At 45.6% G+C, this 24553-nt stretch overlaps 1 protein-coding gene across 2 annotated transcripts in view; it reads left to right on the forward strand.

The window, feature by feature from the left end:
- Nucleotides 1-476: 476 nt before the first annotated feature.
- DKK3 (dickkopf WNT signaling pathway inhibitor 3) overlaps nucleotides 477-24553 on the forward strand; it is a 50650-nt gene continuing 26573 nt past the window's right edge. The window contains exons 1-4 of one of the 2 annotated variants that reach the window (XM_073658289.1): nucleotides 477-583; nucleotides 3668-3945; nucleotides 7573-7701; nucleotides 23749-23829. In XM_073658289.1, the coding sequence (XP_073514390.1) occupies nucleotides 3745-3945; nucleotides 7573-7701; nucleotides 23749-23829 (411 nt within the window). In that variant the 5' untranslated portion in view covers nucleotides 477-583; nucleotides 3668-3744. The remainder of the gene's footprint in view (nucleotides 584-3667; nucleotides 3946-7572; nucleotides 7702-23748; nucleotides 23830-24553) is intronic. The other variant, XM_073658290.1, reaches the window with a different exon arrangement.

Raw genomic sequence — 24553 nt, forward strand, 5'->3', positions numbered from 1 at the left:
GCACTTTTTCAATAGGTTTTCGAAGTGGAATCTGCCTGTAAAAGGCTTTGTGTGCACACGCCTTAAAGGGTCAGGAGAGATTTGTGCTGCTGCTATATTCATCTCACAGAGGATTGTCTAGATATGAAACTATTGCAACAAACCCTCAGCTGTGAGAAGTGTTTAGTCTGAATAAATGTAAGGAATGTTTTCACTTACTAATATGGTCTTTTTAAAAAAAAAAAAAAAAAAAGTATTGAAGTGATGAATGAAGTATATTAGAAAGTTGTAGAACTTTTCTTCAGCTTTATTTACTTTATTTTGTACTTCACAAAAGACATCGTTCAGTGACACATTGAGCGACATGTTGAGCTCTGCTACATCAGGATAAGGTGGCATAGAATGCATATGTGACCTCCCCATGAGATTCCCCCAGGTCCTCCTGCCCTCCAGGTGACGCCTAAATCTCGGCTTTTAGGATCAGCCTATCAGGGATCAGTATGCAGATTGGGGGTGTGTCCTGTCTGCTGGAGGCTGCTGCTGAGGATTGTGCATCCAGGATCTGTCAGCTGCAGATTAGTGCGGAGATCATCATAGGAGCGAGGTGCGTCCATGTGTGTGTGCATTATAGATGTATATAAATGTGTGTACATGTGTGCGATGGATGTATATATGTGTGTACATGTGTGCGATGGATGTATATATGTGTGTACATGTGTGCGATGGATGTATATATGTGTGTACATGTGTGCGATGGATGTATATATGTGTGTACATGTGTGCGATGGATGTATATATGTGTGTACATGTGTGCGATGGATGTATATATGTGTGTACATGTGTGCGATGGATGTATATATGTGTGTACATGTGTGCGATGGATGTATATATGTGTGTACATGTGTGCGATGGATGTATATATGTGTGTACATGTGTGCGATGGATGTATATATGTGTGTACATGTGTGCGATGGATGTATATATGTGTGTACATGTGTGCGATGGATGTATATATGTGTGTACATGTGTGCGATGGATGTATATATGTGTGTACATGTGTGCGATGGATGTATATATGTGTGTACATGTGTGCGATGGATGTATAGATGTGTATGCGACAATCATACACTTGTATGAACATATATATATTGTATATGGGATGTTGCATGTACACAGTAGGTGGAATATTGTGTGGATGTGTATGTATACTGTACTTGCACTTTGCATGTATTTTCCATTTATGAGATATTCTGTGTATAATGTACATGTGTATAGTGTGCCTGCAGTTTTGGTGAATGCGATATTGTGTATGTACGTGCTGTATGTTATATTATGTGTATATTGTATGTGATCGTGTGTGTGAACTGTATATGTGTTTATAGTGTATTTTACACTGTGGTATGAGTGATATTATGTATATATAATTTCTTTATTCTCTCTCTGCATATATAATATACAGTATGTTTCTGTCATTCGTGTGTGTGTACATTATATATGTAATGTGTTGGATTGCAGCTCATTTATCAACACTTTCCTAACTTCAGTTTATATAAGATAATGGCAGATATAGTATCAGTGCACGATGTATTGGTATGGAGAGATCATGTACGTGCATGTGTCTATACTTGTGACGTGTGTGTGTGATATATGGGCGGTATATGTACATGTGTCTATTTGAATGTGTGATATATCATGTGTTAGCTATGTGTATGTGTGTATTGTGCTTTGTGTGTCTGTCTAATGTATTGATATGATTTGTATGTGTGTATTGTGCTTTGTGTGCCTGTGTAAAGTATTGATATGATGTGCACAGTACAGACCAAAAGTTTGGACACACCTTCTCATTTAAAGATTTTTCTGTATTTTCATGACTTTGAAAATTGTATATTCACACTGAAGGCATCAAAACTATGAATTAACACATGTGGAATTATATACTTAACAAAAAAGTGTGAAACAACTGAAAATATGTCTTATATTCTAGGTTCTTCAAAGTAGCCACCTTTTGCTTTTATGACTGCTTTGCACACTCTTGGCATTCTCTTGATGAGCTTCAAGAGGTAGTCACCGGAAATGGTTTTCACTTCACAGGTGTGCCCTGTCTGGTTTAATAAGTGGGATTTCTTGCCTTATAAATGGGGTTGGGACCATCAGTTGTGTTGTGCAGAAGTCAGGTGGATACACAGCTGATAGTCCTACTGAATAGACTGTTAGAATTTGTATTATGGCAAGAAAAAAGCCGCTAAGTAAAGAAAAATGAGTGGCCATCATTACTTTAAGAAATGAAGGTCAGTCAGTCCAAAAAATTGGGCAAACTTTGAATGTGTCCCCAAGTGCAGTTGCAAAAACCATCAAGCGCTACAAAGAAACTAGCTCACATGAGGACCGCCCCAGGAAAGGAAGACCAAGAGTCACCTCTGCTTCTGAGGATAAGTTTATCCGAGTCACCAGCCTCAGAAATCGCAGGTTAACAGCAGCTCAGATTAGAGACCAGGTCAATTCCACACAGAGTTCTAGCAGCAGAAACATCTCTTCAACAACTGTTAAGAGGAGACTTTGTGCAGCAGGCCTTCATGGTAAAATAGCTGCTAGGAAACCACTGCTAAGGACAGGCAACAAGCAGAAGAGACTTGTTTGGGCTAAAGAGCACAAGGAATGGACATTAGACCAGTGGAAATCTGTGCTTTGGTCTGATGAGTCCAAATTTGAGATCTTTGGTTCCAACCACCGTGTCTTTGTGCGACGCAGAAAAGGTGAACGGATGGACTCTACATGCCTGGTTCCCACCGTGAAGCATGGAGGAGGAGGTGTGATGGTGTGGGGGTGCTTTGCTGGTGACACTGTTGGGGATTTATTCAAAATTGAAGGCATACTGAACCAGCATGGCTACCACAGCATCTTGCAGCGGCATGCTATTCCATCCGGTTTGTGTTTAGTTCGACCATCATTTATTTTTCAACAGGACAATGACCCCAAACACACCTCCAGACTGTGTAAGGGCTATTTGACCAAGAAGGAGAGTGATGGGGTGCTACGCCAGATGACCTGGCCTCCACAGTCACCAGACCTGAACCCAATCGAGATGGTTTGGGGTGAGCGGGACCGCAGAGTGAAGGCAAAAGGGCCAACAAGTGCTAAGCATCTCCTGGAACTCCTTCAAGATTGTTGGAAGAATATTTCCGGTGACTACCTCTTGAAGCTCATCAAGAGAATGCCAAGAGTGTGCAAAGCAGTCATCAAAGCAAAAGGTGGCTACTTTGAAGAACCTAGAATATAAGACATATGTTCAGTTGTTTCACACTTTTTTGTTAAGTATATAATTCCACATGTGATAATTCATAGTTTTGATGCCTTCAGTGTGAATGTACAATTTTCAAAGTCATAAAAAAACTTTTGGTCTGTACTGTATGTGTGTATTGTGCTTTGTGTGCTTCTGTAATGTATTGATATGATGTGTATGAGTATGTTGTAGTGTGTATACGTGTGTGATACGTTTATATTCGGACGTTGCTCTTCCTCATGAGTTGCAGATATCGATCTCTTGCTCGGCTTCTCTCCTGTGGACGTTTGTTTCTATCGATCATTGTATTGATCGCACTTCGGATGTTTGCTGATATTGATACATGAGCCAGTGCACATATCACATATTTTCACAGATTTTTCACATTTTTTTCACCCTGTTCTGCAGATTTTCTCAGTTTCTCAGTTTCGGTTTCCCCTGTGTTACGGTTTGGAGGTTGCGCCGTGTGGACAATTGACGCCACAATGCTCCTTGTGGTCCTGGCCGTGACTGTCGGCCTTGTAGTCGCCTCTCCAATACAAACCACCCCGTACCCAGTCACTGATGATGATTTGGACAGCGTGGAGCTCCCCTCTGTAGTTGATGGCAGCCTGATTGGCATAATGCAGGAGGTAGAGAAACTGATGAAGGACACGGATGCCAAGCTGAAGAATGCTGTAAAAGAGGTAAAATGCTGCACTACAGTACCAGATACATCCTATGAGTGGCGCTGTTTATGGGCAAAAAATAACCCAGAAAGTTCATTCTAATCTCTGACATCGTCTTTGAGGGCCCCATAATCAGTAGGGTGGACAGAAGAGCAGGGGGCCCCATAATGAACATCAAAATGGGCCCCTTTTATGGTGTAGAGATTAGTCATCCAGGACAGCATGGCCTGTTTTTTTTTTGCCATCTGCTCTTTTTCCGTGTCCCTTGCTCCTATTTTTTACCTCTAGATGGGACAATTATGCACAGGGAATGGGACCAGCTAGGTACGGGCCCCCAAGATATTTTGCTGTTCTGGGTTTTCGATTGGACTGATCCTAAATCCTTGGAACAAGGATCCTAATTACAAGAAGAATAATGCAACTGTGTTACAAATCCGTGTTGTATGGGCTGGTAATATAACTTACATTGGGCTACTATGGGCCCATGTTGGATATGGGGGTTGCAGTCGCACTGGGCCCAGGAGCTTTAAGAGACCCTAAAGTTATGATAGTTGGGCTAGCTATTGGAGATTTTGCATTATGACCCATGAGTTTCACGCTACGCCATTAGGTAGTGTGTTCCATCAGATGCAAAAATACGAAGGTATTCTTCCACAAAAGTGTCTCTATTGCCCCTTAATGACATAGTAAGGCCAGTCCATGTATCTGTCTGCATAGATGACTCTGCAAGGAAAAGAGGGGAGCTTGTATGTCCGAGAGAGTCAAACCCCCTATATGTCTGTATATGCACAATGAAACCATTTACTGCTTGCATTGTGGAGATAACGTTCTTGCCTGGGAAGCTGTAGGAGCTGCAGGGTCTTATCAGATCCAGATCATCTCTGAAGCCTTTAATAGGACGATAGTTCCCCCTGTAACTGAGGCCAATCTGTCAGCTCCGGTAACAGGGGAGAATTGGAAAAAAATAAATAAATAATACATTGTTGTAAAAGGTCTCACTTGACCATAATGTATCTAAAAACAGTGCAAATAACTACAAATAAATAAAGAAAAATAAATAAAGCCACAACTAGCACAAAATACAACTATAGCGCAATTACCAGTGACCCAAAACTATACATTTCTTGTAATTGAAAGGGGGACAGAACTTAGGAAACGCTCACGTAGGAGCTGTCTGGATGCTAACAAGAATGCTCCCATTCTCTGACAGCAAACAGAGATCTTGAAAATGGCAAAGAACTGAAACACAAAGGATATTCAAACGTCTCATTATACAATAATTAATCTTTAATTACAGAAGACCGGACCTTTAGCCGCATAGGAATGAACGGGCCACATGTGTAACATTTTATATGGCTGTGGCCGATAATGGGTTAACTCCGTCTTGATTTCTACAGACTTGGATTTTCTGTACGAGACTCGGGAATGTTACGTTTTCGGCTCTGATTTCGTCACGTGTTTCCATATTACCGCAGATCCTTTTTTTTTCTTCTTGGCAACTTGTTAAATAAAAACATAGAGGACGTGTAGGATGAAATAACGGGGCTGAGAATTTCCAGAAAATCACCGCATGGAAAATAACCAAAAAAAAACAGCTCATTTCTTTCCATGAGACAAAACCAAATGTCTGAAAGGAGAGATTAATGAAAAGTATGTCTCTTAAAGGGGCAGAGCTAACGTGACTTATTTACTTTTAATGACTTATGATCAGTGACTTGTGGTAGCCACATAACTGTTAGGTCACATATCTGGCATTGGGGTGAAACCTAGTCCATGTCTGTTTCCAGAGGATTATCTGTAGAACTGAAAATGCAGCTTTGGATGTGATTGGAGTAAAATACACAAAACGCATAAAATTATAATAATTTCTTGGTGACTAGCAGTTATTGAATGCATCACCCAGATTTCTCAGAATTGGCTACTGGAAAAGCAGGGTGACCTTGTTACAGAAGTGAGCAGGGGCATAATGGTCGCAGTCGCAGAGGGTGCAACCGCCAACCAGGCCGATGCGAGAAGGGAGCCCGCCGACGCCAGCAGATATTTTAGCTGGAAGTGCGTCCGAGTACGCACATTCACCTGAAAAATAATGCAACGCAGAGACCTGTTGGATCCCTGCACTGCAATATACACTGCTGGCCAATCAGAGGCTGGCAGCTGACGTTGGCGTGCAAGTCACTGGTGGCGCATGGCAGTGACGTCATACACTGTTCGTGGCTTGCACGCTGAGGTCACCTGCTGGCTTCTGCGCCTGCTATAGAAGAGGACGCCGCACATCGTGGGAGGTTGGGGGAGGTGAGAAAAATTGTTTGTTTTTTAATATTTGTTGGAGAAAAGCTGCAGAACCAGGACATTTTTATTGGAAGAAACCCAGGAAGGGGGACATTATACCAGGATGGGGAACATATATTGCTTGAAGGAGCCCAGGGTGGGGGACATTGTTACTGGACAGTGCCCAGGATGGGGGACATTGTAGCAGGAAAGGGAGACATTATACCAGGAAAGGGTCCAGGATGGAGGACATTATACCAGGAAAAGAAGACATTATACCATGAAGGGGTCTAAGATGGAGGACATTATACCAGGAAAAGAAGACATTATACCATGAAGGGGTCTAAGATGGAGGACATTATACCAGGAAAAGGAGACATTATACCAGGAAGGGGCCCAGGATGGAGACATTTTACGAGGAAAGGGAGACATTTTAAGAGGAACTGGCCCAGGATGGAGACATTATACCAGGAAGGGGCCCAGGATGGAGTCATTTTACCAGGAAAGGGAGTTATTGTAAGTGGAAGTGGCCCAGGATAGAGGATGGAGACATTATACCAGGAAAGGGAGACATTATACCAGGAAGGGGCCCAGGATGGAGACATTTTACCAGAAAAGGGAGACATTGTAAGAGGATGTGGCCGAGGATGGAGGATGAAGACATTACACCAGGTTTGTGGACATTATTACTGAAAGATGCCCAGGATGGAGACATTATACCAGGATGGGTGACATTATTACTAGAAGGTGCCTAGGATGGAGTCATTATACCAGGATGGGGGACATTATTACTGGAAGGGGGACATTGTTACATGTGGGGGGGGGCAAACAAATATGTCTTAACAGGTCTGGAATGCTACAAGGGCCCATATAGCTGACAAACATGCAGGTGGGAGTCCGGGTTCAAATTTTGCAGTGGGGCCCATTGGACTCTAGTAATGCCATTGGAAGCAAGAGTTGCACCGTACTACCTAACTATGTAGGAGTTTGAAGAGTTGGGTGACAGCTGTGGGAGCACTTTTTGATTCTTCTTTGCAGAGACTGATGACTCAGGAGCTGCAGGATCTTCGTTTTCTCCGTTCCCGGCGCTGATGCAGTTTTTAATGTTTATAAATTATGGATGAATTGGCAGATTCAGAATATTTTAAGCTCAGTTTGTCATCTGAGGCAGAATGTAAATTACATGAGCTTATTCGCTTGATGACTGCAGGAAAATGAACTCCTCACCCACAATTATTACTGTCATTTCGGAAATATCCGATAATAAACAGTCCTCAACAAAAAGAATCAAGAGTCACCAGCCCGGAGCATTTAATCGGTGATTCAGAAAATCTTTCCGTTGGTTAATTTATTGTAACATATTTATGTTTTCTTTAGCTGGATGCAGATAAAATTGCAGAAGACAATGTCTCCTTAAAAGACCTCCCACCCAATTATCACAATGAGACAATAAAAGAAACAAAGGTGGGAAATGCCACTATTGTGACGAAGCAGGAAATAATGGAGGTAATGATCCCATTAGATAAACTGATACAATATCTGTCGTCTGTTGGATCTGGACAGTATGTAGAAGGGAGGGGGTTAAAGTTTTACTTGTAATCTGTTTGCTGTATGTGTTGGACGCTGCTGGTATTGATTGGGTGCTACTAAGTTATGTTGGGTTGCAGTAGTTTGACTCCTGCTGAGCTCTGTCGCAGTAGTTTGGCTCCCTCTGAGCTCTGCTGCATTGGTTTGGCTCCTGCTGGGCTCTGTCGCATTAGTTTGGCTACTGCTGAGCTCTGCCGCATTAGTTTGGGTACTGCTGAGCTCTGAAGCATTAGTTTGGCTCCTGCTGGGCTCTGCCACATTAGTTTGGCTCCTGCTGGGCTCTGCCGCATTAGTTTGGCTACTGCTGAGCTCTGCCGCATTAGTTTGGGTACTGCTGAGCTCTGAAGCATTAGTTTGGCTCCTGCTGGGCTCTGCCGCATTAGTTTGGCTCCTGCTGGGCTCTGACGCATTAGTTTGGCTCCTGCTGGGCTCTGCCGCATTAGTTTGGCTCCTGCTGGGCTCTGCAGCATTAGTTTGGCTCCTGCTGGGCTCTGTCGCATTAGTTTGGCTCCTGCTGGGCTCTGCCGCATTAGTTTGGCTCCTGCTGAACTCTGCTGCATTAGTTTGGCTCCTGCTGAACTCTGCCGCATTAGTTAGTCTCCTGCTGAGCTCTGCTGCATTAGTTTGGCTCCTGCTGAGCTCTGCCGCATTAGTTTGGCTCCTGCTGAGCTCTGCCGCATTAGTTTGAGTCCTTCTGGGGTTTGTGGCAGTAGTTTAGTTTCTTCTGGAATCCACTTTGACATTTTTGGGTTCTGCTGTAGTATCTTGAGTCTAGTTGGGTTCTTCTACAGAAGTTTGGATCCTGCTGGTCTTCTCTACAATAGGTTGGGTCCTAATATAACATTTGGGTCCTGCTGGACTCCATTGTGGTAGTTTGATCTCTACTAATTCTGCTGGGCTCTGTTGCATTAGTTTGGGTCTGCTGGGTCATTATAAGTTCTGATACTCTTTATTGGGATACTTCAGCCTCACTAAACTCTGTTTCTGCCAATGTTACTTTTTGTTTTAACCCCCCCCCCCCACACACACACACACACACACCTCCCTCAGAAGTTCTTAGACATTTTATGGAAACTTTTACAGTTAAGTTTTCCAAGAAACATCAGCATATCAAGAGTTAAGATCCCCATATAAATTAGATTAAACTTTTTTTTATAAATAATTTATCCTTCAGCATTGCAAAATTTAGAATTTTTGTAATACAACTCATTACCTTATTTTGCTTCCTTCTCTTCCAAACATTGTGCTTCGGTGCTGTTTCAATTCCCATTTCATGCTCCTTTCCAAAGCTGCTCAGCAAAAGATCCGTACACAATATTCAAACAATGAAATCCGATTTAGAAGACAATGCCTCGATAATCTACATATATAGTTAATCAAGGCTTAGAGGGAAAAAAAAAGGACAAAAACCTAAAAAAAAGTCAAAACAATTGTAAAAATAATTATATTGTTATTGATATTTATTAAAATCAATTTATATATCTAATTATAAATATGAAAGGAAAATTTCTGTACACATACTGCTTGAATATTCTGGAAAAAAAAACAATTAAAAAAAATGTGCGTTTCGCTATGTTGCTTTGTCAGAGTCTCTGACAAAGCAATGAAACACACGGAGTGGTGGTGGAGGGGATCAAGCCATACCATGCTACTGGGTCAATATGAATTGATTATCCTGGGTGTCATTTAATTCAGTTATTTTTTATTGTTTCACTTTGAGCAATTACCACTTTTGCAAATTGTCACTTTATAATCTTTGATCAGTGGTTCATTATTAGTATTTGTTCAAAACCATTCCTATATCTATTTATACAAATAGATATAGATGCATCTAGATAGATGTATGTGTATATCTATCTATCTATCTATCTATTCAGTATATATATATACATATATATATATATATATATATATATATATACAGTACAGACCAAAAGTTTGGACACACCTTCTCATTTCAAGATTTTTCTGTATTTTCATGACTTTGAAAATTGCACATTCACACTGAAGGCATCAAAACTATGAATTAACACATGTGGAATTATATACTTAACAAAAAAGTGTGAAACAACTGAAAATATGTCTTATATTCTAGGTTCTTCAAAGTAGCCACCTTTTGCTTTGATGACTGCTTTGCACACTCTTGGCATTCTCTTGATGAGCTTCAAGAGGTAGTCACCGGAAATGGTTTTCACTTCACAGGTGTGCCCTGTCAGGTTTAATAAGTGGGATTTCTTGCCTTATAAATGGGGTTGGGACCATCAGGTGTGTTGTGCAGAAGTCAGGTGGATACACAGCTGATAGTCCTACTGAATAGACTGTTAGAATTTGTATTATGGCAAGAAAAAAGCAGCTAAGTAAAGAAAAACGAGTGGCCATCATTACTTTACGAAATGAAGGTCACTCAGTCCGAAAAATTGGGCAAACTTTGAAAGTGTCCCCAAGTGCAGTTGCAAAAACCACCAAGCGCTACAAAGAAACTGGCTCACATGAGGACCGCCCCAGGAAAGGAAGACCAAGAGTCACCTCTGCTTCTGAGGATAAGTTTATCCGAGTCACCAGCCTCAGAAATCGCAGGTTAACAGCAGCTCAGATTAGAGACCAGGTCAATGCCACACAGAGTTCTAGCAGCAGACACATCTCTACAACAACTGTTAAGAGGAGACTTTGTGCAGCAGGCCTTCATGGTAAAATAGCTGCTAGGAAACCACTGCTAAGGACAGGCAACAAGCAGAAGAGACTTGTTTGTGCTAAAGAACACAAGGAATGGACATTAGACCAGTGGAAATCTGTGCTTTGGTCTGATGAGTCCAAATTTGAGATCTTTGGTTCCAACCACCGTGTCTTTGTGCGACGCAGAAAAGGTGAACGGATGGGCTCTACATGCCTGGTTCCCACCGTGAAGCATGGAGGAGGAGGTGTGATGGTGTGATGGTGTGGGGGTGCTTTGCTATTGACACTGTTGGGGATTTATTCAAAATTGAAGGCATACTGAACCAGCATGGCTACCACAGCATCTTGCAGCGGCATGCTATTCCATCCGGTTTGCGTTTAGTTGGACCATCATTTATTTTTCAACAGGATAATGACCCCAAACACACCTCCAGGCTGTGTAAGGGCCATTTGACCAAGAAGGAGAGTGATGGGGTGCTACGCCAGATGACCTGGCCTCCACAGTCACCAGACCTGAACCCAATCGAGATGGTTTGGGGTGAGCTGGACCGCAGAGTGAAGGCAAAAGAGCCAACAAGTGCTAAGCATCTCTGGGAACTCCTTCAAGATTGTTGGAAGACCATTTCTGGTCATCAAGAGAATGCCAAAAGTGTGCAAAGCAGTCATCAAAGCAAAACATGGCTACTTTGAAGAACCTAGAATTAGTGTTGAGCGAACATGCTCGACACTGCTCGGTACTCGCCCGAGCATCACGCTACTCGGGATGTTCGGCGAGCACCCAGCATTTCCGGGTTACTCGGCCGGGAGCTCGGGTCTCCACCCTGCATGTTTGGCGCTCTTTACAGAGCCAATGAACATGCAGGGATTGCCAGCCAGTCACTGTAATGCCGCAGCCATGTTGGTTGTGGGCATTACAGTGATTGGCTGGCCACACAGCGTCACCTCGAGTATTTAAAACCGGGTGCCGCCACCTTGGACACAGTCGCTCCGGATCAGACAGTGTAGGGACAGCGCTGCTGATTTAGGGAGAGATATAAACTGCAAAATAGTTAGTGTAGGGTTTGTAAAGGCTGCCAGATCAAACAAACAGTCCTTCTCAGGACTAATATCCATCCCAGATATCAGGCAGGCAGGCTGTATAGGAGACGCAGTGGTTATACCAGCAAATGCTGCATTACAGTCCTGTGTGCTGCTCCTGTTGCTGAAATTGCTGGACTTAGCTCCATGTCTCAGGGGACAGGAAAAATCCTTTTTTTTTCATCTAAATCCTCTTTTCTTTTTCCTCCTTCACACTGTACAAATACTCGTCTTATTAACCTTTTGGTGTCCCCCCCCCAAAAAAAAGCGTGTCTCTGATTTTTAAGACACAAATATATCTGTTGAAAATAGTCAGGTGTAGGCTAGAGAAACAGAAGTGTTGTTTTGCACTTCCACGGTTCAAACCTCTGTATTATCCACTTTTGGGCCATTTTTATCTTAAAAAAAACAGTTTGAGTGTGTCGCTCACTGTTCAGCCGCAAATCTATCTATTTAAAAAAGTCTGGTATACCCCAGTAAACAATAACTGTGGTTTTGCCATCCCACGGTAAAAAATCTCTATTATTCAGGTTTTGGTATATTTTCCGTAAAGAAAAACAGTAGTGTCTCCAGACTGTTGTGACACAAAAATATATCTGTTGAAAATAGTCTGGTGTAGGCCCGACAAATCCCAGTGTGGTTTTGCAGTTCCACGGGTCAAATCTCTGTACTATCCAGTTTTGGGCCTTTGGTATCTAAAAAAACACAGTTTGAGTGTGTCGCTCACTGTTCAGCCGCAAATCTATACATTTAAAAAAGTATGGTATACCCCAGTAAACAATAACTGTGTTTTTTCCATCCCACGGTAAAAAATCTCTATTATTCAGGTTTTGTTATTTTTTACGTAAAGAAAAACAGTAATAGTTTCTCCCTGATTGTTCAGATTTTTTAAAAGAGTCTGGTGTAGGCCAGAGAAATAGAACTGTGGTTTTCCTCTTCCACGGTTCTAATCTACTTTTTATTACTCTTTTTCCATTGATAGTGCAAGTGTAAGCTATTTTACTTCCTTTACAATGGGCAAGGCGTGTGGCAACGGACGTGGAAGTGGACGTTCTGGTGATGGTTCGTGCAGAGGACGGGGCCGTGGCCAAGGTGAAAATGTGCCACAACCAACAGCCACATCTTCTCGCTCCCACTTCTTGACCGAATTACTAGGGAAGCACAGAACAACACCAGTATTGAGAACTGATCAGTGTGAACAGGTTATTAATTGGATAGCTAATAATACTTCCAGTTACCTGGGCACCAGCACCTCCGGTCTGTCTTCCACACGGTCAACTCTTAGTAGCCGTGAGTCTTGACCGCATACTCCTCCTCACCCTGATGCTCCTTCCTCCCACCATGCCGAGTGTCGTCAGACAGCAATTGATCCCACACTTGGACACTCTGAAGAGCTGTTCACTGGTCCATTTCCATATTTGTGCCCCTCGCCTGATACGCTTGAAGTGGTGGAAGAGGAGATCCCATGTAGCGATGCCCAAATATTTGAACAACCACGGCCACAGGAAGTCGACGCTGGCAATTTGTCACAAGAGGTGGACGATGACGAGACACAATTGCCAGGAAATGAGGAGGAGCATCGTGGTGCGCAAGTGGAAGAGGAGGAGGTGGTGGGTGATCTAGTAACTGACCCAACGTGGCAGGAGGACATGCAGAGTGAGGCCAGCAGCACACAGGGGGAGAGAGGCAGAGTACCCCACAGGCAGGAAGAAGCAGTGTGGTGGCCGCAGACAGAAGGCGGGCAACCGTTCCCCGTAACACCAACACGAGGGACGTTGCCAGTACAAGCGGTAGGTCTTCCAGAGTCTGGAATTTTTTTAAAGACTCTGCTGATAACCCCAAAAAGGCCATATGTTCCACCTGCCATGCCAGCATCAGCAGGGGTGACAAAACTACCAGCCTGACCACCACCAGCATGATCAGGCACATGGCAGCAAAGCACCCGACTTTGTGGGGCGAACCCCAGGGTCCACGACCAGTGTCAGCGGGTGTCACCACTGCTTCTTTCACTGTTGTGCGTGCAATAGAACCCCCTGTTGTGTGTGCAAGGCAATCCCCTGTCCATACTGCATGTAAAGATGCCCCCTCCTCTCAGTCTTCACTTGTTATGGCAGTTTCTCAAGAAACAGCATCCACGTCCACGTCCCACCGCAGCGTTCAATTGTCCATATCCCAGACCTTTGAACGAAAGCGGAAATTCGCAGCTAACGCCCCACAGGCCACAGTCCTAAATTCGCACATTTCACGACTGCTTGCGTTGGAAATGCTGCCTTTTAGGCTGGTGGAGACGGAATCCTTCCGCAATCTTATGGCGGTGGCCGTCCCTCGGTACTCAGTCCCCAGCCGACACTATTTTGCCCGGTGTGCCATCCCTGCACTACACAAGCACGTGTCCCAAAGCATCTGCCATGCCCTCAACAAAGCAGTTACTGGGAGAGTCCACCTGACAACGGACACGTGGACAAGTGCTTGTGGCCAGGGACGAAACATCTTTCTGACGGCACACTGGGTAAACATAGTGGAAGCCGGGACCCAGTCGGACCTTGGGACGGAACACTTCCTCCCCACACCGAGGATTGCGGGCCCTATGTCAGTCATAGTTTCCCCCACAGTGTATAGCTCCTGCGCATCATCCTCCTCCTCCTCCTCCTCATGTTCAGCCTCCATCTCAGATATCACCACATCAGTTACAAGCTGGAAGCACTGCAGTACTGCCTCCGCCAAGCGGCAACAGGCTGTGCTGAAACTCATAAGCTTAGGTGATAAACCTCACACTGCTTGTGAGTTGTGGACAGCTGTGAAAGAGCAGGCAGATCTGTGGCTGAGACCGCTGAACCTACATCCCGGCATGGTCGTGTGTGACAATGGCCGTAACCTGGTGGCGGCTCTGAGGCGAGGTGAGATCACACACGTACCATGCCTGGAGTAGGAGGAGGAGAGCATGGTCAGTCGTCATCTTGGTGAGGACACGGAAATCTTGCCCGTTACCAGTCTGGCACGCATGGCTGACTTTATGTTACGCTGCCTTAACCGTGACCCTCGCGTTGTCAAAATGTTGGCTGACAGTCATTACTGGTTGGTGACACTTTTAGACCCCCGCTACAAGGAGAACTTTCACTCTCTTATTCCTGAGGTGGAGAGGTCTACAAAAATGAGGCAGTACCAGAAGGCCCTTGCTGCAGAACTCTTAAAAAAATTCCCACCTGAACACACTAGCGGCAGAGGTCACAGTTCGTTGCCCAACCAAGGCGTACAGGCGAGAGAGATGCAACTCCAATCCAGCAGAGGCAGGGGAACACTGTCAACATTCTGGGACAGATTTCTGACACCCGCCCAGCTTACAGGCCCTGAGGCGCGGGGTACTCTCACAAGGAGTGGAAAGTTTCAAAAGATGGTGAGGGAGTACCTTGCCGACCGTACCAGCGTCCTCCGTGATTCCTCTGTGCCTTTTAATTATTGGGTATCCAAGCTGGACACTTGGAATGAACTCGCTCTGTACGCCTTGGAGGTCCTGGCCTGCCCTGCTGCTAGCGTGTTATCGGAGCGTGTTGTTAGTGCCGCTGGGGGAATTATAACTGATAAGCCCACTCGCCTGTCAACTGACAATTCTGACAAGCTGACCCTTATCAAAATGAACAAGGGCTGGATTGGGCCAGACTTCTCATCACCACCAAATGACAGCAGAGTAACATAAAGTCAAATCCACTGTGTTATTTCGGGAGGTGTATTCACATGCACCGCTTCACACCCACACATGGGTATACGCTTCCTCATTTCAGCTGTTTTATGTTCTTCTCCTTATCCTCAGCCTCCACCACCACTATATGACCAGGGTGCCAGCATTGCAAGTTCCTCCGTCCTTATTTTTGTCAGCTTTTGCTTGGAAGGCATAAGTAAAGACTGTGGGAGACCCACTCCCCAATAATGGGACTTATGTTTGTAATATGCTGTACTGCATGGCTCTTGTAAGGGACATTGCAAGTTGCTCCGTCCTAATTTTTGGAAGCTTTTGCTTGGAAGGCATAAGCAAATCCTATGGGAGACCCACTCCCCAATAATGGGACTTATGTTTGTAATATGCTGTACTGCATGGCTCTTGTAAGGGGCATTGCAAGTTGCTCCGTCCTAATTTTCGGAAGCTTTTGCTTGGAAAGCATAAGCAAATCCTATGGGAGACCCACTCCCCAATAATGGTACTTATGTTTGTAATATGCTGTACTGCATGGTTCTTGTAAGGGGCATTGCAAGTTGCTCCGTCCTAATTTTTGGAAGCTTTTGCTTGGAAGGCATAAGCAAATACTATGGGAGACCCACTCCCCAATAATGGGACTTATGTTTGTAATATGCTGTACTGCATGGCTCTTGTAAGGGGCATTGCAAGTTGCTCCGTCCTAATTTTTGGAAGCTTTTGTTTGGAAGGCATAAGCAAATCCTATGGGAGACCCACTCCCCAATAATGGGAATTATGTTTGTAATATGCTGTACTGCATGGCTCTTGTAAGGGGCATTGCAGTTCCTCATAATTTTTGGAAAGCCTTCCATTCACGGCTTAGGCCAACAGTGCACAGGAGACCCAGTTGCTATAAATGGAAAAAAAGGTTTAGTTAAGGCCCTCTGACCTCCATGTCATTTCCAAGGGGCATTGGAGTGCCTCGAAATTTTTGGTAGGCATTGCACTCACTGTATGCCCTATAACTGTGTAGCCGAACCGCTCCTTTTGTTACAGAAACATATCCTACAAGACATATCTGGTTGACTGGCCTGATATTTATGTGAATGGTCCCTGTTCCTCCTGCTCTTTCTCTTTTGCCACTACCTCATCCATCATTTATCACCTGAAGCTTTGTTTTAACGGGAGTCATAGAACTTGGATAGTAGCAGGAAAACATCCAACAATCCTCGGAGGAGGTAGGATATGCGCCAAAACGCTGACCACCTCAGGCATAGCCGCTACTACATACATGCGCTTGCATTCCAACAAAACAAAGCAGATGCTAACTTCTATCATCCTCATCATGCTCCTCACCTTGGCACTCTCAACTCCCCTGATGGAGAAGCCAGGGCCCACCGGACGAGTCTGGTTGTCTGGTGGGCGTGGCCAATGCTGCCCTAAAGCAGGCCGGGCTAAGAAAAGTGTGGGAAAGGTTACCGGGACAAATAGGGGTGGCTGGGGACCGAGTATGGACACCCGGCCGCCCCCTAGAGGCTGGGGAGCAAGCGGGGACATCCGGCCACCGGGCGGCTGGGGACTGAGTATGGATACCAGGCCGCCGACGCAGCCATGACGTGGTGGCCAGATTCCGCCTCAACATGCCTAAAAGGCCCAATTTAAAGTGCAAGCAAGCAAGCAGTATGGTATTGCAGCCTGGGGGTGGGTGGGTGGCAGGCTGCATACTTGCGCTTGAATTGCAAGGAATGGGAGAGGTACAATTGAACACTGCCCTGGGACAAGGACTTGAATGGGGATAGTTGCAAGTCTGCAACGACAGGTGCAGGGTGGGAGGCATCTTCGCATGTACCATGAACAGGGGTTTGGCATGCACACACTACAGCGGAATAGGCTCTCCTTCCCACTAAACGCACTGGGGAGGGCACAGGTAATGTTTTGGTATACACGCTTAATCTTATGTATAAGGCACACCAGGACAAATAGGGGCGGCTGGGGACTGAGTATGGATACCTCGCTGCCGAAGCAGCCATGAGGTAGTGGCCAGCTTCGGCCTCCTCCAAACTAAAAGGGCCCATTTCAAGTGCAAGCTAGCAGTATGGCATTGCAGTCTGGGGGTGGGTGGGTGGCAGGCTGTACACTTACACTTGCATTAAAAGAAAACAAAGCAGATGCTAACTTCTGTCATCATCATCATGCTCCTCACCTTGGCACTCTCAACTCACCTGATGGAGAAGCCAGGGCCCACCGGAGGAGTCTGGTTCTCTGGTGGGCTCGTCCAATGCTGCCCTAAAGCAGGCCGGGCTAAGAAAAGTGTGTGGAGGGATGTTCCAAGGAGAAATAGGGGCGGCTGGGGACCATTTATGGACACCCGGCCGCCCCCAGGCGGCTGGGAACCGTGTGTGGACACCCGGCCGCGGGGCGGCTGGGGATCGAGCATGGACACCCAGCCGCCGGGTGGCTGGGGACTGAGTATGGATTCCAGGCCGCCAACACAGCCATGACGTGGTGGCCAGATTCCGCCTCCACATGCCTAAAAGGCCCAATTTCAAGTGCAAGTAAGCAGTATAGTATTGCAGCCTGGAGGTGGGTGGGTGGCAGGCTGCATACTTGTGCTTGTATTGCAAGGAATGGGGGAGGTACAATTGAACACTGCCCTGGGACTAGAACTTGCACGGGGATAGTTGCAAGTCTGCATCTTCTGATGCGGCAAGGATCACTTATGATGGGCACACTTTTAGACAGTGACCTGGGTGTCAGAGATGCTTCCAGGGGTCTTCCCCATGCTGTTCCCATGTCTTTTCAGCACTTTATGCATGTGTCACACAGCACAGGTTGTAAAATGTTAAAATGACATTTCCCGGTGAATGCATTTGTCACAGTTGAAAGCAATACAAAAGTGCAAAAACGCATAAAAAATGCTACTTGTGAACATAGCCCAAGGTGTGGAGGAGTACTTTTGTTTTTGGTTATTTATTTTACCTTATACACAAGTCTTTACCCTTAACACAAGTCTTAAATTCCTTAACATATTTCACAGGAAAAAAGTTTCAGTTTCGTTTTTGAACGTTTTATTGTGAACCCGTAAAAGTGGCTTAATACCTCTGACCACGTTGTTGACAGCAGTGACCTGGGGGTCAGAAATGCTTCCTGGGGCGATCCCCATGCTGTCCCCATGTCATTTGAGCACTGTCACTATCGTTTTGGGCACTTGTTAGGCTTTTAAAAGACTGCCGGGGGTGCCACCGCAAAAATGCTCGGGTCTCCCATAGACTAACATTGGGCTCGTTGCTCGGGTCGAGCACCCGAGTATCACGGCGAGCTCGGCCCGAGCTTCGAGCACCCGAGCATTTTAGTGCTCGATCAACACTACCTAGAATATAAGACATATTTTCAGTTGTTTCACACTTTCTTGTTAAGTATATAATTCCACATGTGTTAATTCATAGTTTTGATGCCTTCAGTGTGAATGTACAATTTTCATAGTCATGAAAATACAGAAAAATCTTTAAATGAGAAGGTGTGTCCAAACTTTTGGTCTGTACTGTATATATATACATATACTGTAAGGTGGCTGCTGGACAGGTCGTAGACGGGAGCTATGTGTCCCCGAAGTGCCAAGCCTCGGTGATGTAGGACCCGGAGAAGCAGGCTCCAGCACACATAGTGCTGAGGGGAATTTAATGGGCCTGGATTACAGGGTCGGGTTTTACGAGCAGCTGAAAGAGCTGGGGGGGAACTGCTGCTCACTTACCACCAGTCCAGGTCTTGGAAAGATGATTTAAGACAGCTGCTCCTGTCTCTGTCTGTCTGTGTGTGTTGGGCAAGGTGAGCAGACCTTACATGTGCTTCTTAGACTCTGCAGGAGGCAGAGAAAAGCACTTTGTTTAAACGGCTGAAGCCGTGCTGCATGGACTTGTTATTTTGAGCTGTGTTCTGTTATTCCTTTTTGTGCCAGCAAAAGGCTGTTACTTTTGTTTCTTCACTGGTGTATGGACACTAAATAAACCACCAGTTTGTTTGAACCTGTGGACTGCATCACTGTGTGACCCCGTGCCTACCTCCAACGCGGCTCAGTAAGTACAAATCCCTACCATTGGTGCTAGAAGCACGGGCACAGATCCCAAGCAGCAGTGTGACTGCTACAAGAAGACGTATATGTCCTGGGTGAAGCCAGCAAGTGTCGCCGGACAAAATGGAGGACCTGCTTAAACATCTGTTGCAGGCGCAACAAGCGCAGCATCAGCAGCAGCAAGCGCAGCACCAGCAGCAGTACCTGCAGAGCCAGCAGAGCATGTAGCAGCAGCAGGAAACAAATAAACTTCTGGTGCAGCAGATCCAACAGCAGCAAAGACAAATGAAAATTTTGGCAGAGCAGATCCGTGGCAAGACGACCACCACATCCTCAGATTCAGGTGATGACTCACACGTCAGGAAGACGGTAAGAAGAGCATTACAAAAGATGACCCTGGGTGATGACGTTGAGGCGTTCCTGACGGCCTTTGAGAGGGTGGCAGAGCGGGAGAAATTGCCTCCAGAGCAGTGGGCGGAGGTACTGGCGCCATATTTGACAGTCGAGCCGTAGAAGGCCTATTATGACTTGGCCTTGCAGGACGCGAAAGAGTACGCTAAGTTGAAAACTGAGATTTTGGCTCTTGGGAGTGACTCTGACTGTCAGGGTGCAACGGGTGCACCACTGGGCCAATTGCAGTGACAAACCTCCCCGGTCCCAGATGTTCAACCTCCTACACCTGGTCCAAAAGTGATTGCAACCTGAATCTTCCTCCCCAGCACAGATGGTGGAGAAGGTCGTTATAGACAGGTTTATACACTCTCTCCCGAAGTCGGTGAAATCCTGGGTTGCCCAGGGAGATCCCCATAATGCCGATGACTTGGTGGGGTTGGTGGAAAGATACCAGGCGGTTGAGAGTCCTTTGGGAAGACAAGGGGTCGTAGCCTCTCAATACTGGGGTTCTCAAAAGGCGGCGGACACCCAAAAGAAGGGAGCTAGCGCCACACCTGGGGGGCATCCTAGAGTTCAGGAGGGGTCTGAGTTGCTGCCCAAGTTCCCACCCCATAATATAGTGTGTTGGAGATGTCATACCCCTGGCCATAGGTACCTATGATTAAGAACCCCTGTTTGGTTCGAAATGCGTAAGGTCTGCCTTACATATGGCGCTTTTTTAATGGAACTAATAAAATGCACGTTTTAACTTTACATTTCTTGTGATGGATACGGAGAAGGTGCTGGAGTTTTTCTCATCTACTTCCTAGTGGAAAAGGATGGTCGAGACTGGGACTGTCTGCTTCCCTATCTGTTGTTCGCCATCAGAGAAGTTCCCCAAGCTTTCACAAGTTTCTCCCCTTTTGAACCACTCTATGGACAACACCCTCGAGGACTACTGGATGTGGCAAAAGAGTCCTGGGAAGCTGAGACCACTCCCTATAGGAGCGTGGTGGAGCTCGTTGCCCAGATGCAAGAGAGGATTGCCCACGTGATGCCCATTGTGAGGGAGCACCTCCTCAAGGCACAAGAGGCACAGTCCAAGGTGTATAGTAGGTCGGCCAGGGTGAGATCGTTCAACCCATGAGATCGAGTGGTTGTGCTAGTGCCCACAGTGGAGAGCAAGTTCATGGCCAAATGGCAGGGCCCCTATGAGGTGGTAGAGAAAGTGGGGGAAGTCCACTATAAAATCCACCAACCGGGGAAGAGGAAGCCCTACCAAATTTACCATGTTAAATTGATTAAGCCATGGCAAGATAGAGAGCCCGTGGAAGCTCCCTGTTTAGTGGCTGAGGCCGATGTGAAAGAGGTCAAGGTGGCAGAGTCACTGTCACGTGCCCAAAATCAACAGTGCAAAGAGTTGCTACAGCGAAATAAAGACCTGTTTTTGGAGTTGCCAGGACTCACTCAGGTCATAGAGCATGAGGTTCTCACAGAGCCTCATGTTCGCGTCAATCTAAAACCATACCGGATCCCCGAGACCCGCAGAGAGGTGATCTCAAAAGAAGTGAGGCAGATGCTTAACCTGGGAGTCATTGAAGAGTCCAAAAGTGGATGGTCCAGTCCTATAGTCTTAGTGCCGAAACCAGATGGGGAATGGCGGTTTTGCAATGACTATAGGAAGCTGAACGAGGTCTCGAAGTTCGATGCCTACCCAATGCCTAGGGTAGATAAGCTTATCGAAAGGCTAGGACCCGCTCAGTACATCACCACTCTGGACCTCACCAAAGGATATTAGCTAATTCCCCTGTCCAAAGAGGCCAAGGAGAAGACAGCCTTCTCCACGCCAGACGGATGTTATCAATAAGTCAGGATGCCGTTTGGGTTGCAGGGAGCTTCGGCTACCTTCCAGAGAGCCATGGACTGGATCTTAGCACCCCACAAAAAGTATGCAGCGGCCTACCTAGATGACATCGTCATATTCAGCCAGGACTGGGAAAGTCATCTGGACAAAGTTCAAGCCATACTTGATGCCCTAAGGAAGGCGGGCTTTACTACAACCCGAAGAAATGTGCCATGGGGATGGAGGAAGCCAAGTACCTAGGGTACGTGGTTGGTAGAGGTGAAATAAAACCACAAATAAATAAGGTCAGGGCGATCATGAACTGGCCACAGCCCCTCTCGAAGAAGCAGGTCAGGGCGGTTCTAGGCATTGTAGGCTACTATCGAAGATTTGTCCCTAACTTTGCCCTGATAGCAGCCCCACTGATGGATCTTCTGAAAGGGACGAAGTCGGCCATGGCCAAGTGGTCCCCGGAAGCAGAAGCGGTCTTCCAGGAATTGAAACTGGTCCTCTGTAAACAGCCAGTCTTGGTGGCGCCCAAGTTCTCCAAGGAGTTTGTGGTCCAGACGGATGCATTGGATGTCAGGCTGGGAGCAGTCTTGTCCCAGGAGATTAATGGAGAAGAACATCCTGTAATATACCTCAGTCGGAAGCTCTCCACTTGTGAGAAGAACTACTCCATTGTAGAAAAAGAATGTTTGGCCATTAAGTGGGCGTTAGACACTCTGAGGTATTACCTGTTAGGTAGAAGGTTCAGGTTAGTGTCAGACCATGCCCCACTGAGGTGGATGCGAGAAAAGAAGGTGAACAATGCCAGAGTGACAAGGTGGTTCCTGGCTCTACAAGATTTTAGTTTCCGGGTAGAGCATAGACCTGGGAAACAACATGGGAATGCTGATGCCTTGTCAATGGTTTATTGTATGGTGACAGAAGGTGCCAAGCCCCCCGGCTTTGGGCAGAGGGGGGAGGTATGTAAGGTGGCTGCCAGACAGGTCGTGGACGTGAGGTATGTGTCCCCGAAGTGCCAAGCTTCGGTGATGTAGGACCCGGAGAAGCAGGCTCAAGCACACATAGTGCTGAGAGGAATTTAATGGGCCCGGATTACAGGGCTGGGTTTTACGAGCAGCTGAAAGAGCTGGGGGGGAACTGCTGCTCACTTACCACCAGTCCAGGTCTTGGAAGGATGATTTAAGACAGCTGCGCCTGTCTCTGTCTGTCTGTCTGTGTGTGTTGGGCAAGGTGAGCAGACCTTACATGTGCTGCTTTTTCTCTGCAGGAGGCAGAGAAAAGCACTTTGCTTAAACGGCTGAGGCCGTGCTGCATGGACTTGTTATTTTGAGCTTTGTTCTGTTATTCCTTTTTGTGCCAGGAAAAGGCTGTTACTTTTGTTTCTTCACTGGTGTATGGACACTAAATAAACCACCAGTTTGTTTGAACCCGTGGACTGCATCATTGTGTGAACCTGTGCCTACCTCCAATGTGGCTCAGTGAGTACAAATCCCTACAATACATAAATATATATATATATACCCACAATGTATGTATCTATACCTATCTGATACAATATAAAAAAATAACTGAAGTAAATGGCACCCAGAATAATCAATTCATATTGACCTAGTAGCATGGTTTGGCCTGATCCCACCACTCCCAACATGTGTTTCGCTACGTTGCTTTTTCAGGGACTCTGACGAACCAATGTAGCGAAACTCGCATTTGTTTTTTGTGTCAAAAAGTCTGTGTACAGGAATTTTCCTTTCACATGTATAATTAGATATAGAAATTGATTTGAATAAATATCAATAATAACATAATTATTTTTGCAATTGTTTTATTTTTCATAGCCTTTCTACTCCCAACCCTTGTATTCACACAGCAGAATTCATGTACACAGACTCTCTGACTACAGTGTATGGATCTTGCTGAGCAGCAATTGAAAGAAGCTTCTAAAGGAGTTTGAACGGGGCATTAATACAGCGCCACACCAAGGTGTTTGGGAAAGAAGGAAGAGAAATAAGCTACGGTAATTAAATATATTACAAAAATTCATAACTATGCAATGCTTTAAAGTTTAGTTAATCTTTAAAGTCGGTTTAATCCCCCCAATGTCTGCAGGATCGATTAACCATCTAATGTGTATGGGGGCTTCACAACTCTGCCCAGAAAGACGATCTGTTACTTTGTTTCCGCCAGGTAACACAGCAGATTAGAGGACAATTATCCATCAGTCTCATTATACATTAATATTGTTTCTTCCTGCAGGAAAAGGACAATAAAACCGGATCCATTTTCATCTCCGAGACCATTATATCATCACTGAAAAGTGGGGACAAACCGCAGCACGTAAGTCTGTGTATATGTGAACTATGGCGCTATATGAGGTGCACAGCTCTGCGGTGTTAATGGACATTCCTATAATACGGCTCTGAAGGTGCTGCCGCTTCTGTCTATGTCTCAGGATGGCGGCCATTGGCTTATTATGGGTATCTATCATGGTGATGGTTAGGCACTATTGCTACATGTTGGTCCTGTCCTGTGGGTGTATTTTGGGCAATAACTTACCTTGTTTGTCTAATATGAGTACCACCATTCTTTGAGGATTCTTTGAGGATTTGTTTATAAGGAGGAAAAGAGAGTCATCATGGCTTAAAAAGTATAAATATTTTATTAAAGATAAATTCATATAAAAAGAAAACAAATCAAGACAAAGTGCAGAGTGGCTACAACAAGCCAGTCCATCTACATCCCAAGAAATAAAGTACCTAGTACATGCTCAAATTGTGCAAAGTTGCCTTTGAGGATGTAGATTGGACACCATCATGGGCAAGGGTTGGCTTATATACTCTAGACTCTGCCCATGCGGGCTGGGCTTCTCTCAATATATGCTGGATACTGTCTGATGCTGTCCATGTATACTGGGTACTGCCTGACCTCTTCCCATGTATACTGGGTACTGCCCGACCTCTACCCATGTATACAGGGTACTGCCTGTCCTCTGCCCATGTCTACTAGGTACTGCCTGTCCTCTGCCCATGTCTACTAGGTACTGCTTGTCCTCTGTCCATGT

This window comes from Phyllobates terribilis, unplaced genomic scaffold (genome assembly GCF_046119375.1).
Source record: "Phyllobates terribilis strain yellow unplaced genomic scaffold, ASM4611937v1 Scaffold_13__5_contigs__length_258822181, whole genome shotgun sequence".
Lineage (NCBI taxonomy): Eukaryota > Metazoa > Chordata > Amphibia > Anura > Dendrobatidae > Phyllobates > Phyllobates terribilis.